Raw genomic sequence first — 16,366 nt, forward strand, 5'->3', positions numbered from 1 at the left:
TGTTTATAAAACATCCCTCCGTGTGTTATTGCTGATGCATATTAATGATGCACTATGTGTTGTTAAATCGAAAGAGATGGGGTATTTCTAATTGTGCAGGGAAGCATTTGATTGGTTGGTGGCAGTCAGCTGCCAGTGGCATTATGACGCTTTTCAAAATAAAACCCTCAGTCTCACCACCAGATACATTCGTAGCTGTTCCAGTGCATGGTCTTCCTCAGCGGGTGAACCTTTAGTCTCAGTGTGTTAATCTTCATCCTGTTCTGTTATTACAGGACTTCTCCATATTTACAGGTGGTCAGATACACCCATGACCTCTGACATGACCAATTACAGAGCCTTTCCTGCCCTCAGTGACACGAGTTATGAAAAGTAAAAATAAATAACTTTATTGGACAAATGTTGGCTGTGTTTGAACTGCATTACACGAGTACCAGAATAAACAGCACTTTACAGCCAAACAGCACCCAACACACGTCTTAGTTAATATAAACACCTAAAAATATTTGTACATATGTGTATAAAATAATATTTGATTTCAACTTTTATTATTTTGAATTTTGAACTTGAAGACCAGATAAGCACCATCATCATTTCACTTTGCTTCATTCACTGATATTTGACTTTATAGCACAAATATAGCAGCTCTCCTCCTTATGATTCATGGGTAGCTACAACAGACAAAAATATTATTTGCAGGAGCTATTAAGTGTGCAGATCTAGGCCTGTAAGATAATGAGTTTTGCTTTAGATCTACAGACAAAGAGAAGCCTTGTTTGGATTTGTTTTATTGTGATACACAGACTGCAGATTGTGAATGCTGTCTCTCTTATAACCTGAATTATTTAATGCTAAATCTAATAAACACCCAGTTTAAACAGAGTCTAAGAATGTTTCAACTGTATTCATGAAACTGTATTCATCAATGGAGGCCACAGAAAAAACTGTAAGTAGTATGAGAACTTTTATTTTGAAAACCAAGCATGTGGCCGGCGCAGCTTCGTCACTTCCGTGTATCCGGACAGACAGGCAGCTGATTCACATGCAGAAGAGAAACAACGTCCTTTGGTTTTAAAATATAAACATGTTACTGTTATAAACTGTGGTAACTCAACGGCAGTATTATCCGACAGCTTATCATGGTGAGTATCTGACATTTAATACAACAGTTTAATGTCCAAGAGCCTCAAAACTAACACCTCCACATGAGCTTAGCTAAGCTAAGCTAAGCTAAGCTAAGCTAATGGTAACTTGGCTACTGAAGCCTTTCTGTCAGAGTCAGCGGGCTGAGACAGAAAATGTAAAGTTATTCAAAGTTATATCGATAATCTTGTATTTTCGTTGTGTAGATGAATCGTTTAGTCCTTAATAAGTCACATGTTATGAAAGCTTTAACTGCTTACCTACCTAACAAATAAACCACATGTTATAATAGAAAATAAAACTAATACTGAAACTGTCATAAGTTACTGAACATTTTAAACAATAAAAACTGAAATGAGCAAACCCACTCCGGAAACTAACTGAAATCCAACTGAGTTGAAAACAAAACTTAAAAATATCAATCAAATACAAAACTGTAATATATGTGATTTCCTCCCTGCAGGTCTCTACAGACTTCAAAGCCCTGATCCAGAGGTTTTATCACCTTCAGTCTGAGCGAGTAGAGACGTATCGGCTCTTTGAGGAGTAAGTTTGGATCTAGTAATGACCCACAACACTGTTTATTACTGCATATAACTACACACACATGCGTTCACAATCATCGTCCTTGATTTCAGGCACATAGAAATCTGAATGCACATATCATTAGTTTCTGCCTCTGTTCTTCTTGGTGCTGTTTTGGCTGCTGACTGCCTTCCAGAGGACATGAGGCCTACTTGAGGACAGGACCCCAGTATGACTTCGACCACTACAGGCAGCTGGTCCATGAGATAACGCAGGCCTTCTGTGGCATCTCCAAGGAGGTGCTGGAGATCAAGGGCAAGCTGCACCACGAGTTTGACAGACTGGACCTTTCTGAGCACATTGAAAAGCTGCAGACCAAAGAGAAGCAGAAACTTGAACTGGTAGGTAAACAGAGTCCAGAGGCAGCAGTGGACATGATAAGGAACATTTCTGTGATAATAAGTGAAAATGTGCTTTAACATCGCCTATATTATGGGATTGTGAACTTGATATGTTACCTTCTCTGACACCTTTATTTTTCAGCAGTGTACGCTCTATGTAACTATTGATAAGTGCACAAAAACATCTTAGTGCTGATAAGCTAAAGAAAGTTGGAAGTGGTAGTGAGGCGATTAACATATTGATATTTGTAGATAGATAGAAAGATTAAATGATAAAGACAAATTGATAACTCAATAAATAAGAGACATAATTAAAAGTGGATTGATTAAGTGCAGAAGAAAGCATTCAAATCCAACCAAGTAAATAAAGAAATAAATTCCCAAATCTGTCTGATAGGACAATGTTTTAAAGGACATGAACTTTCTCTTAATTTTTCATTAAACATCAGTATCGTATTATAATCTTTCACAGGAATCTTCCTGTTTCAAACATCCACTTTATCTGCCATAACTAATAATGTTTCACATAAATATCTTGTTACGCAAGCCCATAATAAGTTCATGCTTTTTGTTTAATGTTTGATACAGTTCCACTGTTTCACCACCAGGAGGCAGAGGTCTTATGCAAGTACAGGTTTTACCACTGGTGTGTTCAGGATTCTTTTTGATCTGGCAGCTCAAGTCACAAACGTTTTAAGTAAACATGTGATGCGTCTGACCAGATTGTTTGGGGCTTTTTGTGCCGACTCTACAGCAAACACTAATTCAGTTCCTTTCTAACCATTCACTGTTTTATTAGCCGCTCTGTTTCAAGTCAGTGACATGAAAGTTGCCGTCTGTCTGTGACGCTCACAATGGTTTGGCAGACTGGTGTTAAACTGTGAAGGCTGTGGTGCTTCCCACATGCTCGAACGGTCCACATCTGGTGTTCAGAAGTGATGTGCTGCACTTTTGTATGAAGTTTTACAATCCTCTATAATATCAACTCAACTTCCTCTCTTCCAGTAACGTCATAAAGCTCCTATTATCTTAGAGTTCATCCTCTGTCTCGCCTCCATCCTCCACTGATGAATGGCTTGCATAAATCTTATCTGATGTGCCTTCTCAACAGACGGCCAAGCTGCAGCTGGCCAGGCAGCGGGCCCAGGATCACCCGGAGGACGAAAGCTGTCAAGAAAAGATTCAGGAGATCAAGCACGAGTAAGAGCAGCTATTACCACCCCTCCGTTTACTGCGTTAGCTCCCTGCTGACCCATTCACTCACTCACTCACTCACTCACAACCTGCTGTCAACTGCAAAACTTCCCGTTTCCTCCTAATTTAACAAACCGTCCTTTGTTACCACCGTAAGATGTCCACAAGTGTTTGCAGCACAATAACTAATGTGTTTTCTGGGCTCAATCCTTGTCCAGGATCATCAAGAACAAAGAGGCTCTGAGTGAGATCATGCAGGACTTTAAGTATGACTCTGAGGAGGCTGATTGACAGGTGACTCCCAGGAGGCCCTCAGCCGCCCTCTCACGTCGGCAGACAACAGAGCTGACAGATCGACTCGGCTCTGCTGCAACTTCCATCTCCTCAGCCGCACGAATCGATCCCCCTCCGGCCCCACCCTGCTCGCTGCTGCAGTCTTATTCCACCCAGGGGGGCTTTTCTCATCCCGGCTCTGTGTGTGTGTGTGTGTGTGTGTGTGTGTGTGTGTGTGTGTGTGTGTGTGTGTGTGTGTGTGTGTGTGTGTCTATCTGTAGTCAGGTCTTTATGTTAGTGCACGCATCAGCAAAAAAAGGAACGAAAACTTGTGTTTATATTGTGGTGAGATGTGTAAATACTCACTTAAATAATTCTTGGAGGCTCATCCATCCTTTGTTTACTTAATGAATTGTATTTTTAAATAATAAAGGACACTTTCCAGGACAAGTTTTTGTTATTGGTGCAGTAAGATAATATAACTTAGACAAAAAAAAAACATTCTTTAAATATGCAATTACAAAAATATGAACAGTATGAAAACAGTACACATGACACATGTATATACATTTGACACATGGTGAGGCCTCATTCAGCTACTGATACAACCAACACGCTAAACTGCACTTTAGGAAAATGTGAATTAAACTGCATGACTGATCTGTGATACATTTTAGATAGCTCACTGTCTGATGACAATTTAAACGGCTCATTAGCCTTTTCACGAAATTAGTTTTCACTTAGCAATTAATTAATAATCATTGGAAAATTACTGGTCAGCAAGTTTGATAATAGACTTTTTTTTTTTCATTTTTTGTAGCAAAAACTAAACTTTCATTGGTTCCAGTTTCTCAGTTGTGAGTATATTCTGCTTTTCTCTGATTTATATCATTGTAAATTGAATATCTTTGGGTTTTGACATGAGAAAGCTGATAAATTAAAACCAGCCCCACTCTGAACGAATGATATACAACAGTAACAGATATTGAGATAAACCATCCTTTAAAGTACCATAATAATGTAGATCTCATATTCATACTTGCCTCGAGAAAACAAAGCATTACAATAAAAGTTTGACCTGGAATAGTAGCGTTAGGGTTGTTCTGTACATTTTGGTCCCAGTCTGTTTAGATGCTTCAGTAAGGCTTGAGTACCATTTGACATCAAAGCAGCATTAAGGACAAGTTTATCTTACTTAACTTATTAAAAAGTCTAAACTGTTACAATAACTTTTTTTTTCCCAGACTAAAAGTGCAGTTACTGAGGAACTGAAAGTTTGTGCAAACAGATCTAAGAGACAGATCTGGCCAGCAGAAATAGCAGAAAAAGGCTGCATTGTCTCACTTCAGTTATCTTCCACCTGGGCCCTTTAAACTCAAGTTCAGGCTGCATGACCAAACACTGCAGTTTCCCTCAGGCGGGGCGTTGGGCCTCTCACACAGCTGGGACCCTCAGGCCTAGTTATTCGTCTATGTTTCTTGATGCTGTGCTTGAATTAAACACCACAGAGGTGCTGAGCGGCCGTGCTATGAATTATCGTCTCGTAGAATCTGAAAAGACAAAAGCAGATGGTTCATACTGGGATAATTCAACAGGAAAAACCATGTGATTTATAATCATCATGATAATTGCTCTGTCTGGCTGCCACTTTCCTCTCCTCCTCTTTTTCCCTGCGTCTTTCTTTGCATCATCTCTTTCTTATTCTCTGTGTATCGCTCCCCAACCCTGCTGCTACCTTTCTCTCAAGGTAATCAATGGGAACCTGTCAAGGCTTGTGAACAAAGACATTATTCAAGAGGCGGCGTGTGCCCTATAAAGCACAAAAACCCGGAGACTGCTGAGCTAATTGAGTCAGGTAGAGTGATGGTTTCTGTGAGTTCGAGGACTGAGCGGCGGAGGATGTGCCTCTGAAGGACGTGAACTCCTCACAAAGTCACATAAACACACAGGAGAAGCCTGGCCTCTGCACGCCATTTGGCCTGAGTTATTTTTGTGCAAGGGGGCTCCTCATGCTACGAGAAAACAAAACACAAAAGGAACACATTACAGAGGGCTGTTAATTACATTTACATGTTCATCTCTCTTTGTTGTGGTCATCGGCTGAAGATCAGAATTCTGCCTCATTAAAATATGTAATAAAATCAGAGTGCATGACTGAGAGCACATTTACTTTTATGCTCCCACTTCTGGGCCAGTAAAGTCAAAACCGCACATTTTACCTGATCATAAAGCACGGACTGAGACTCCACAGAGCCAGCCAGTTCAAGAGAAATCACTTCTTTGTGTTTGTAAAAATGCTGACCACATGGCATAACAAAAGCAGGGTCAGAAATTCAGCTCAGGACTTCAATGCAGCAGTGGCTGAGTGTGTGTGTGTGTGTGTGTGTGTGAGAGAGAGTGGCTCAATAGAGATAATGCTGTAGAGAGAGGGGGAGAGGGTCTGCTTACCTACCTGGTTGCGCGTGTTGTGCGTTTTCTGCAGCCACACCCTCCACTGATCGTACAGTTTGATTGACATGCCGCTGCAGCCGTACGCGTGCTTGCGGACCCAGCCGATGAACTGCTTGAGTTCCCTCCGCAGGGTGGAGGTCTGCTCCACGGGCCTGGGATCACATGGGCCGCTCTGAGGCCGCGCTGGGAGGAGAGGAGAGGAGAGGAGAGGAGGGGAGGGGAGAGGAGGGGTGAGAGACAAAGGAGAGAGCGTGAGTGTAAAAAGAGAGGAGGGAGGATGAGAGAGAGCAGCGTCAAGGTTATAGTTAGGACAAGGTGGAGCACTGAGACATGTGCTGTGTCAGCACAGATGTGACTGAGACACGTTTCTTCTTTTTTTTCTGACACTTTTAAAAAGAAAATTGAAAAGAAAAAAAGAATAAAAATACAATTGATTAGATATCTTTCAATTAATAGATGTAGTAGAGGTCTAAGTAATTGTTATTGTCCCTTTTGATAAACTGGTCTATTTGACTGTTATTATAATTTCATAGGTTTTAGTTGTTTAATTGTTTTTTATATATATATATATGTACCCAAACCTACTAGCAGTGATAGCATGCTGATGTAGCATTTAGCTCAAAGCACCACTGCGCCTGAGTACAGCCTCACTGGGATGTTGGCTGTAGATTTTTTTTTTTTCTTAATTCAATGATTGTTTCGCCTATAAAATGTAAAAATAATAACTAATGCCCATCACAACTCATCAGAGTTCAAAGTTTTTTAGTTGGACAGAAAACACATTTTCTAATATCAGTCTGGAACACTAAGATAACGCTCTGGTGTATTATTATGAGACATTTAGCACATCTCTCACCTCTACGTCAGAAGCTCCTGGTAAAAACAGAGTAGGTCAGTGAACATTTATGATGATTCATGTTGATTAAGTTTGCAAAACGAGATGTAAGCAGCTTCATCTAAAGAGAAATGTTTCTCAGTTCAATGCTCTGAACTGGGGAGGTGAGATACAAGACTTTGCTTTCTGGGGGCGAAAGGCTACTGAAAGTCATAAGTCTGCCACAATCAAGTCTTTATGGCAAACAACAGAGCCCGATAATGACTTCCTCCCTCTGGGGAGTAAATACCACATGACCAATGTAACTCATTATCTGCTCCTCCTGCTCCCAAACCTGCTTCCACTCAAACTTTATAGGCCCTGTGTGTGCCGCAGACAGACAACCAGCTTTTTAACTTGATCAATCTTTGAAGCTGACGACAAAAATCTATCAAATGTCCCCCTGGCTCTTTGCAGTTCCCTCTAATCCTCTGCTGGGAGATCTCTATCATGGTATCTAGCCTATTGATGTTTGGTTTCTCTGGGGTCACATGCGGTTTGGATCAGCTTGTTCAGGATGTTGAAACAGGGATAACTACATTGTTTTTCTTGCTTTAATTGGCAATGAAAGGTGGATTATCAGGAAGGAACGAATGGCCAAGATGTCACAGACATTTGGGAAGCTTTTATACACCATTTAAGACCTGAGACATACATGACAATGAGAGGGCAGAGTTCAGTTATACTTTTAAACATTCGGAGGATTTTGGATTGAATATCTATTGATGTTCTGCGATTATCTGAAAATTGTAAAATCCTGATAATTTAGTCTTTTTTTTGTGTTAAGTCCTCTGCAATGTACTCACCACTGCTGGGTGTGGAGGCGGCGGCTGCGTGGCTCCAGCCGCTCCAAATGCCAGCCCTCCTGGAGCCATAGATACCCACCGGATTGCACCTCACCTCAACAAAATAGACAGTCCCAGGCCGGAGGCCTGCCAGCCGACATGATGTCTGATTTCCTACATCATCTATCACCTACAAGAGGACACAAGATGACGGAGAAGATGGACTAAAATCATAGTAGGAGTGTAAAATCTTCCTCAAATTGCCTAAATAGAAAAATTTGCTTTCTCTATTTTGAATTTTGTTCTGTTTGTTCTGCTTTCAACATTAACGTAATCCTCTCATTCAACAGTGAATCCAGACTAAATTATATATAAAGATGTTTGTAAACTAAACTGTTTTTGACCAATTCACACCAAACAATATTAATGTTACATATAGAGCGTTTATACAAAGTATACAAATTGAATAAGATGACTAAACTGAACTAACTAACGCTCTGGCTCTTCGTGTCCTTGTGGGATGTTATACAGCTGCTGTCAGAGTAACCATGGCAGCTCCTGTGGCTCAGAGACGTCTCTCCCAGCTGGACGTCTCCATCCTAAACTTTCCTGTGACAGACCAGCGTTGGTGGGTTTGTCCCCTGAGCGTTTGGAAATGTTAGATTTGCCTCATGATGTCGTCCGTACTGTTCAGGGTGGAGAGCTCTGTCTAACTACAGCCTCTGACACAGAGATGGTCCACTGTGGAGAGGAGCACAGAGCCACAGCCTGACCTCTGTCTCATGTGGTAATTTAACTCAAGTGTTAGTTAACACTGTACTTTGCTGCTTCATATTGTTTGTGTACTTTGTACTGGCTCTATAAGCAACATTGATATTATTCTCTGTTTATCTGATTAATCACTTATTGTCTGTTAAACGTTAATATAAAGAATTTAGGAAACATCAAAATTGTTAATAACATCAAAAAAAACAACAATTTCCACTATGTCTGCCTCAGCTTTCAAAGTTTAACAGCAAAGAATCAGTGGCAGCACTCAAGGCTCTTACAGGAGTCCTAGGAGCAACCTTTATGATCATCATTAATGGATCAGTCAGTGCTGCACCTCAAATATTCCCACAGCGGCCTCAGACGTGACATAGCTACAGAGACTCTGTGTGTGTGTGTGTGTGTGTGTGTGTGTGTGTGTGTGTATACCAGTCTGCAGGTCTGTGTAAGAGTGTGTGAACCACCTTCCATTCAGTGCTGGCCTCCAGTCTGTAGCGTATCTGATATTTGGCCTGAAAAAGGATGTCCTTGAGCTCGGGGGGGCTGGTCCAGCGGACCGTCAGCTGGTCCTCGAGGTCGCCGACACGACTCACCTGCACGTTGGCAGGAGGGTCAGTGGTCACTGCATGGACAAGGACACGTGTTAAAAAGTTTAGATACAGCAGATGTAGCATATGTGGGGCAATGGTACAGGAAGCATGAGGTCTGAATGACCTCCAGAGAGAAACATGAAACCAACAGAGAGTATTGTGGGTACCAAGCCGACTAAGACTTATATTTAATTAAGTTTTTTAATGTTTTTGTACAAATTGTACAGATGAATTCCTGAAAGAAAGTGCAACAAAGTGAGACAATAATCATCAGTATTATCAAGTCTTTCAGCTCTTCTCTCTGACTGACCTGAAAGCAATGAACAAAGAAGGTCAGTCAGTGAAACCTATAACGAAAATAGCAATGGAAATCCTTTATGCCAGAATTGTAGTGGAAGTTATGAAGACAATAATTACATGTAATGTAAGTCAAGCCGGATCCTTTTAAAAGAACAAATGAAGGTAAATTGTGATTCTACTATACAGTTTTGTTTCTTTAGATTTACATATGAAGAAATTATACACAATAGTGATTCTGAGGTTGTAGAATATTGAGGAAAAATAATTACAAACAAACAAAAACTACAAACAACAAGAGAGAGAGGGAGAGACAAAGTACTAGTAAGAAATGAATAAAACAGCTGATTACATAAATCCTTTTATAGGATATAGAAGAAGAAGAAGAAGAAGAAGTGCTTACTGACAGTTTGAGGATACATGAAGCCAATATAGAAACAACAACCAGGGGCCATAAATAAGCACACACCTGAATGTATGTATGTGTGTGTGTGTGTGTATTGCTCTCCTTATTAATAGGAACTGCAGCTCTGTATTATTCAAATAAATACATATTTATTGTTTCATGCCTTAAAATGGCTTTCTGCCAATAATGTCTGTATCACAAAGTAGGACAAGCAGTTTTAAAAACTTTCAGCATTTATCAGGCGAGGAGGCTCAAATGAAAGATGTGATCCAGTTGAATTATGGGAAGTGTAGGCTCTAGTGTTTTTTTTTTATTTTGACGCATTCTGGAGACTAAAGGTCCAGATAGCTTTAACAGTGCTGCTTTGATTTTAACCAGTAACACTTTAAAGTACAAAGAAACACTAAAATATTTTTTCTTCTGATCTTCTTTACCACACTGTCAAACCATTCATGCTATTCTACTGTATAAAGCTTGTGCACGTGAATAGTCTTGACATACTGTAAATCAATACGAGCAAACATGCTTACACAGAGTAAATACTTGTAAGCTGTGAGCAAAAGAAATACAAATAAAGTCAATAAGTATTTTCCAGAGATCCATCACCTTTGAACATCTACATGTACAGAAGTTGACATAAAAAGGTCCTCTACAGACTGTCTGGCAGACTTTGGTTCAGGTCACTCTGTTCTTCCTGTAGAGAGTGTGCCAGTATTAAACAAAACATTTTACGTACTGCAATAAAGGCAGCAAACAAATCAAGTGCTTTAAAGGATGGAGGGACGGCAGCACGAGAGACAAAGAGAGGAATTTATTAAATGTCTTGTAAAAGAGTTTCCTGCTGCTTCGGGAAGACCTCCCTTCTGCTATGTGATGTTGTTTTTAAGTTGATGTGCTTTATTTGCTCTATTGCTTTCAGATCAAGGGAGAGAGAGGCAAAAACGTAGCCAGAACAAATACTCTCCGAGTTTATTGACGCAGTGCTGTGCATCATACATATGGTGATGCCCCTCCTTCTCTTTCAACCCACTTGCAGCTCCAAGTTATCTGTCCTCGGTGTGCAGCGAGGATGAATGGAGGGAGAGGATGCTCAGTCATGGCCAATATACCCAGCTCTCTGAATGTGGCGCTCACTGGAGGCCAGAACACTGCACTATTGTATTAGAGCCGGAGAAATATCTGCTGCTGCTCGTACATCACAACCTAAATTTTCTTGTTGAGAAGCTTGTGAAGCCTTTACCTGAGTGGTGGTTAACTTTTACAGCAAAACAGTTTGAGTTTGAGAGTTGCAGCCTGAAACTGAACTGAATGCTGTTATAGAGGAGAGAGGAGAGGAGAGGAGAGGAGAGGAGAGGAGAGGAGAGGAGAGGAGAGGAGAGGAGAGGAGAGGAGAGGAAAAGAAAAGAAAGGAAAGGAAAGAACATTACAGGACAGAAAATGAAATTGTTGTGTTGATTGGCCTCATTTGCGTACCCACCTACATCGAGGATGTCCAGGGTGGTGATGTCAGAGGTGGCAGAGCCCAGCTGATTGGCTGCTTCCACCCAGATCTCATAGGGGGTGAAGAGGGCGAGGTTGCGGGGGATGTGGCAGGAGTAACGCTGCTTCCCTGTGCTGTAACTCTCACACTCCTTCTCCCTGCCGTACCACCTGGACGGACACACAGCAAAGGTTTGCTCCTAAAAAGGCAGACTGACTGTTTTTAACAGTGTGTGAACAAGCACAACAAACACAGTGCAGCCTCTGAGTGCAGTGTGTGCTGCACATGATTAACTGTGCGCGGCACTGGTCTACCTGAGTGGTGTTGGACGAGGTGATCACCTGTGAGCTGCAGCAGGTCTGGGGCGCTCACCTCAATTTGTACTTGAGGGTGTATTTGGTTGGGATGTGGGTCTCACCCCGCCCCCCAGGGCTCCACCTGCAGCTCAGGTCCTTCGCGTTGCGGGACCAACATGTTAAGTTCACCGGCTTTTCTGGAGGCACTAGACAGAAAAGAAACACATTTTAAAAAGAGACAAGAGGCAAACAACCCATGTAAACAAAGTGGGGCAAAGAGTGAAGTCAATAAAATACTATACAGCGAAGCTATTTCATTTGAATTGAATTCTGAAATTTAAGAGATAGAAAGCAGCATGCGGTCAGTTTCCTTTCCAATCATGTGAAACACCATGAAGCCAATGCATTGAAAAAAAAGATTAGTTATACAACAAACTACAATCAAAAAGGCTTTTATGTGGAACTAAAAATAAAAAGCATAAAAAAAGCGTTTTTGTGTGTGAGGTTTCATAAGCTTTTGATATCAAGATCCAGCCAAATAGATACTTGTTGTGCAGAACTTTTAACTGTATCTTTTTACCTGTATGGCAACCTTTTAAGATTTCTTATTTTATGAAATCCCACCGTATCTTCATTGACTATAGGAATCTAAATAAATGTAAAATTTGTTATTAATCCACAGGCCTTTACAGCATATTCATTCACAGGGTTTGTGTGTCCTTGTATATTGACAGTAGCACAGAAAACATCCCCCAGAGAGGAAATCTCATTAATCCACTCTCTCACTGAGACGTCTGCACAGACAGGACTTACTGCCCACATAGAGACATGAGCCGGCCAGGACGTGGCCATCTGCTCCGTGACACACCAGGTTGTCTCCAGTCTGCTGCTGGGAGCCGTTGAGGGTGTGAAGGGTGACGCTTAGGGTGTCAGGACTCAGCACGCTGTAGGTGCTGCTGGGCAGACACATCCCGTTTAGCGTCCAGTACAGCGTGCTGGCGTGGACGCCGAGCTCAGGGGGCAACGTGCACGTGGCTGTCAGACTGGAGCCAATAAGAAGGACGGGATCCTGAGGGGAGATCACTGCTACGTCTGGGTGGTGGACACACACACACACACACACACATCATGTCATTATCCATCACAAGTTCTGAGACTTCAAAATACTCATTTGATTCGACCAAATGCCCAAAATACTTAGAAATTACTTTACAAAAACATAAAACTAGGAAACGCTGCACATCCACCACATTTAAGACACTGGAACCTGCAAATGTGTTGGATTTTTTGTTTGTTGAATGACCTAAATGATCAGCTACTTCATTATGATTATGTCTCTTTAATGACTACATGTTTGATAATTGTTTGAACACTAATTTGACTGATTGTTGAATGTAAATTTGTTGCCGTTGATCCTGTGATTTCACCTTTTTCACAGCTTCTTCAGTAAATTTAGTGCTGACATTGTGCAGAGGTCCATTACGTTTTAGTAAGATTTTATTCTGCTATGCACCTATTACACCTTCTATGTTACGTTCACCAGATGTGAATTAGTTTATACATATTTCTGAGGGTACTATAAACAAAAATGTGATAGTCACCAAAGCTACAAAATATGTTCATGTTTTCCCAAAAAGACCATTTTCATGTACATTCTAGGTTTTAGCTCCCTCTCAGCCATTAACTTTCACTGATTTGACCCTCAGTAAAATGCATTAGGCTTGGGTTAGTCTGTGCAGTTTGATTTAAGTGACTTCTTGCCAACTCTAAGAAAACTTTGTTTGTGTGAGGAGGAAGAGTAGCAGCAGTAGCAGCAGCACTGCTCCACAACAGAGCAGGAGCTCAGCACATATTTATGACCCAGTGATGAAATGGATTTATGGAGCCTCTGTAAGATCAGTCAGAGAGGTCACACCGGTTAGTTGGTAAAGTCCCTGAACGCTTTTCCATACCACGACTCCTCTTGGACTTAAAGTTTACCTTCATGATTGATTTCCATGAGAGCCCCTCGGCTCCCTGTCTGAATGTTACCACTGGGCTCCTTCCTCACAGAGATACGAGGGTTAACGTGCAGAGTTTTATTAACCGTGCTCCAGGTGGGCGGTGGACAAGCTTTCCAACATATGTGCCACTGCGCTGTTTCCAGCCTCACTGTATTCAGTGACGTTTAATATGAAGAAAAATGAACAAACTTAAAAGTGTAAGAAGGACGAGGGCTTTCACCTTTGGCCCTCAGTGAGTTGGATTCAACATCAGACATAATGTTATGTATGAAATATACATGACAAAAATAAACATACATGTGCTTAGAGTGTTTTTTTTATCACACGTAAAAAGAAGCTACTTGCAGATCATTTTCTCAGTCTTATGATGATAAATCTCTGCACAGTAATAACTAATATTGTCAGCCTGCATTTCCTTCATGCAACACTGTATATTTCAATCCGTCTCATCAGCTTGATCACCGCCACGTCTAATAAGTCTTGTTCTCAGTCTAATCCAACATTAGCTACACAATCACATCTAATGATTACTCTCATAATAATGTGGCGTCTCTGCATCTGAAACCATTAGGCTGTAATTTGTGTTATTGCTGAGAGTACATTATTAGTTGGGTACAGTGCAATCTAATCAAAAGGCTATAATACTCAACAAATAAATAAGCATATTATTAATTATCATATTATCTTTGTCAACTGAGATTTTATTCAAGCTGTTGGTAGATATAGGAATTGTTGTCAGAAATGTATGAGCTAAAACAAATATATAATAGATTTTATAAACTCTCACCTAAAATCAACTAGTCAGATTGTAAGTTTTCTGTGATTTCTGCAAACACTTTAGTTCTTAATTTGGCAGGTATTTAATTCACATCATTAGACAAAAAAAAGACATTTCCATTTGATAATTGTATCTATGAACACTTTCCACAAAAATGCACTATATTGATATATCACTATACTGTGATGTCTGTCTGTCTGTCTGTCTGTCAGAAGTTTGGTACTTACGTGCCGAGGACAGAAACACATGTGGAACCAACAGGAAGAGGAGAACCGTGAAGGAAACCATGGTTCTCTCAGCTGGATTTCTGCTCATGTTCCTCCCTCTCTGCCCTGTCTTGTTTTCCAGGATGTGGAGAGCAGACAGAAGTGAGAAGATGCAGGAGGAACGGTGCTGCTTCACTCCTCTCAGATCAAATGTTGGTCTTCAGTGAAAGTCAGGAGACCAAAGTGACTGAAACATGAGGTCTGCTCTGCTTTTAAACTCCACTGTGCGCCTGCTGCTGCTGCTGCTGCTGCTGAGACACTCAGGTTCATGTTTGCTCCTCCCCTGTTTTCCAGTCATTAGTGCTCCCCAATTTGTCCCCTCCCTGACACACACCCACAGCACACAACACTCACTCACACACACACAGAAAGTCATGGTAAGACAAAATTTGAATTCAACGTTACACACTTGCTGTACTTTCCTCACCTGCCTCAGTTGAGGCAGACAGTGTATCAGTGTATTTTGCACTCATGAGAACACTTTTGTACTTTTTGATGATTTAAGCTTAATGGTCAGAGTCGAATAAAGATATTTTCTCTTATAATATAATATAATTTAATATAACACAATACAATACAATAAGGCAGTGTTATGTAGCTAAGTGCATTTGCAAGTACAGTACTTGAAAGCAATTCTAAAGTACTTTCACTTGACTTGAATAGTTCCATTTTGTGCTACTTTATACTCCACTTCATTAAATTACTACCTCTGCTGCAGTTACATTAAGATTTTACATGTAAATATGCGACATAAATTATTTCTGTTGAAGAAGTAGATTGACTAGTTTTAAATGAATGCGCACTGTTACATAACAGTATATGCATTCATGAAAATTAGCTCCACGTCAGCTACAACATCAAATTGCTGTTACATTAATCAATAACACTGCTCCAGTGATATCTAATAATCTGATTTTCTGCATAATGAGGGCTTTTACTTTTGGTAGTCCACTTTAAGTGCAGTTTGCCTTAAGTTGAATGTTATAACTCTTATAACTGAGGATGTTGGCACTGTTGTGGCCTATTTCTGCTTTTCTGCTGCTGACAGCTTCCAGTTTATGTTTAACCATTATAATATATATACTGTACAACATCCATGTAATGTTCACAGTACTCATAATGACAATCATCACTGTCACTTTGATTTCTATTCTTTTCTTAGCACTTTATGAGCGAGGAAACAATGACAACACACTAACAGAGAACAATCAAGGCTGTACAGAGGGTGGTGAAAACCATCCACCTCCACACCCAGCGGAGCAGGAAGGAGGCCAACAGGATCATCAAAATTAGCCCAGTCACAAACTGCTGTTTCTGTTTCTGTACATGTATATAGACATACTCATATATATATATATATATATATATATATATATATATATATATATATATATATATATATATATATATATGTGTGTGTGTGTGTGTGTGTGTGTGTGTGTGTGTGTGTGTGTGTGTGTCCCAGTGTCATATTTTGTATTATATTGTAATACAGTCCATTTGTGTCTTTGTCTTAGATTCTCTTTTTCATTTCATTTGAATGATTTTCTTCTACACATTTTGTAAAAATGTTTTTTTTTTTTTTGTCCATGCAGGGTGACTCTACATACAGTTTTATCAGCTGCTGGCTCTCTGCTCAGCTTTGGCCCACATGTGTGGCAGCAGGATCACTGCATTCAACTGATAATTGTGACATTGATTGTGCGTAAACCTCCAATAGTTCAACAAACCATCTGTCCGGACATCTGCCACCCGCAGCTCGGCCTCAATCAACTATCTGCACATTCTTATGAATGTCACCACCGCCACTTTGTGCACTGCGGTGAAGGCTGCTCT

The 16,366-nt window shown here is 40.6% G+C and overlaps 2 protein-coding genes across 2 annotated transcripts; one reads left to right on the forward strand and one right to left on the reverse strand.

The window, feature by feature from the left end:
• Nucleotides 1-1,021: 1,021 nt before the first annotated feature.
• Nucleotides 1,022-3,932, forward strand: LOC139224834 (required for excision 1-B domain-containing protein-like). The gene is made up of 5 exons (XM_070856144.1): nt 1,022-1,142; nt 1,607-1,689; nt 1,865-2,069; nt 3,181-3,269; nt 3,482-3,932. The coding sequence occupies exons 1-5, from the start codon at nt 1,140-1,142 to the stop codon at nt 3,552-3,554; spliced, it is 453 nt and encodes a 150-aa protein (XP_070712245.1). The 5' UTR covers nt 1,022-1,139; the 3' UTR covers nt 3,555-3,932.
• A 1,611-nt stretch (nt 3,933-5,543) lies between these two features.
• On the reverse strand, nt 5,544-14,552 carry LOC139224831 (cytokine receptor-like factor 1). The gene is made up of 8 exons (XM_070856140.1): nt 14,492-14,552; nt 12,297-12,575; nt 11,560-11,689; nt 11,185-11,357; nt 8,879-9,036; nt 7,668-7,836; nt 5,955-6,170; nt 5,544-5,548 (listed from the first exon to the last, which is right to left on the reverse strand). The coding sequence occupies exons 1-8, from the start codon at nt 14,550-14,552 to the stop codon at nt 5,544-5,546; spliced, it is 1,191 nt and encodes a 396-aa protein (XP_070712241.1).
• Nucleotides 14,553-16,366: the final 1,814 nt, after the last annotated feature.

The sequence above is a fragment of the Pempheris klunzingeri genome, unplaced genomic scaffold, assembly GCF_042242105.1.
Source record: "Pempheris klunzingeri isolate RE-2024b unplaced genomic scaffold, fPemKlu1.hap1 Scaffold_63, whole genome shotgun sequence".
In the NCBI taxonomy this organism is placed as follows: domain Eukaryota; kingdom Metazoa; phylum Chordata; class Actinopteri; order Acropomatiformes; family Pempheridae; genus Pempheris; species Pempheris klunzingeri.

Bases quoted from the DNA above. Each gene is read 5' to 3' on its own strand.
- LOC139224834 (XM_070856144.1), top strand. The intron at 2,070-3,180 runs GTAGGTAAACAG...CCTTCTCAACAG, and splicing joins AGAAGCAGAAACTTGAACTG to ACGGCCAAGCTGCAGCTGGC. The intron at 3,270-3,481 runs GTAAGAGCAGCT...ATCCTTGTCCAG, and splicing joins ATTCAGGAGATCAAGCACGA to GATCATCAAGAACAAAGAGG.
- LOC139224831 (XM_070856140.1), bottom strand. From the start codon at position 14,552: ATGGTTTCCTTCACGGTTCTCCTCTTCCTGTTGGTTCCACATGTGTTT. The intron at 11,690-12,296 runs GTAAGTCCTGTC...TTTTCTGTCTAG, and splicing joins CTCATGTCTCTATGTGGGCA to TGCCTCCAGAAAAGCCGGTG. The intron at 7,837-8,878 runs GTGGTTCACACA...GTCCTCTTGTAG, and splicing joins AGGCCAGCACTGAATGGAAG to GTGATAGATGATGTAGGAAA.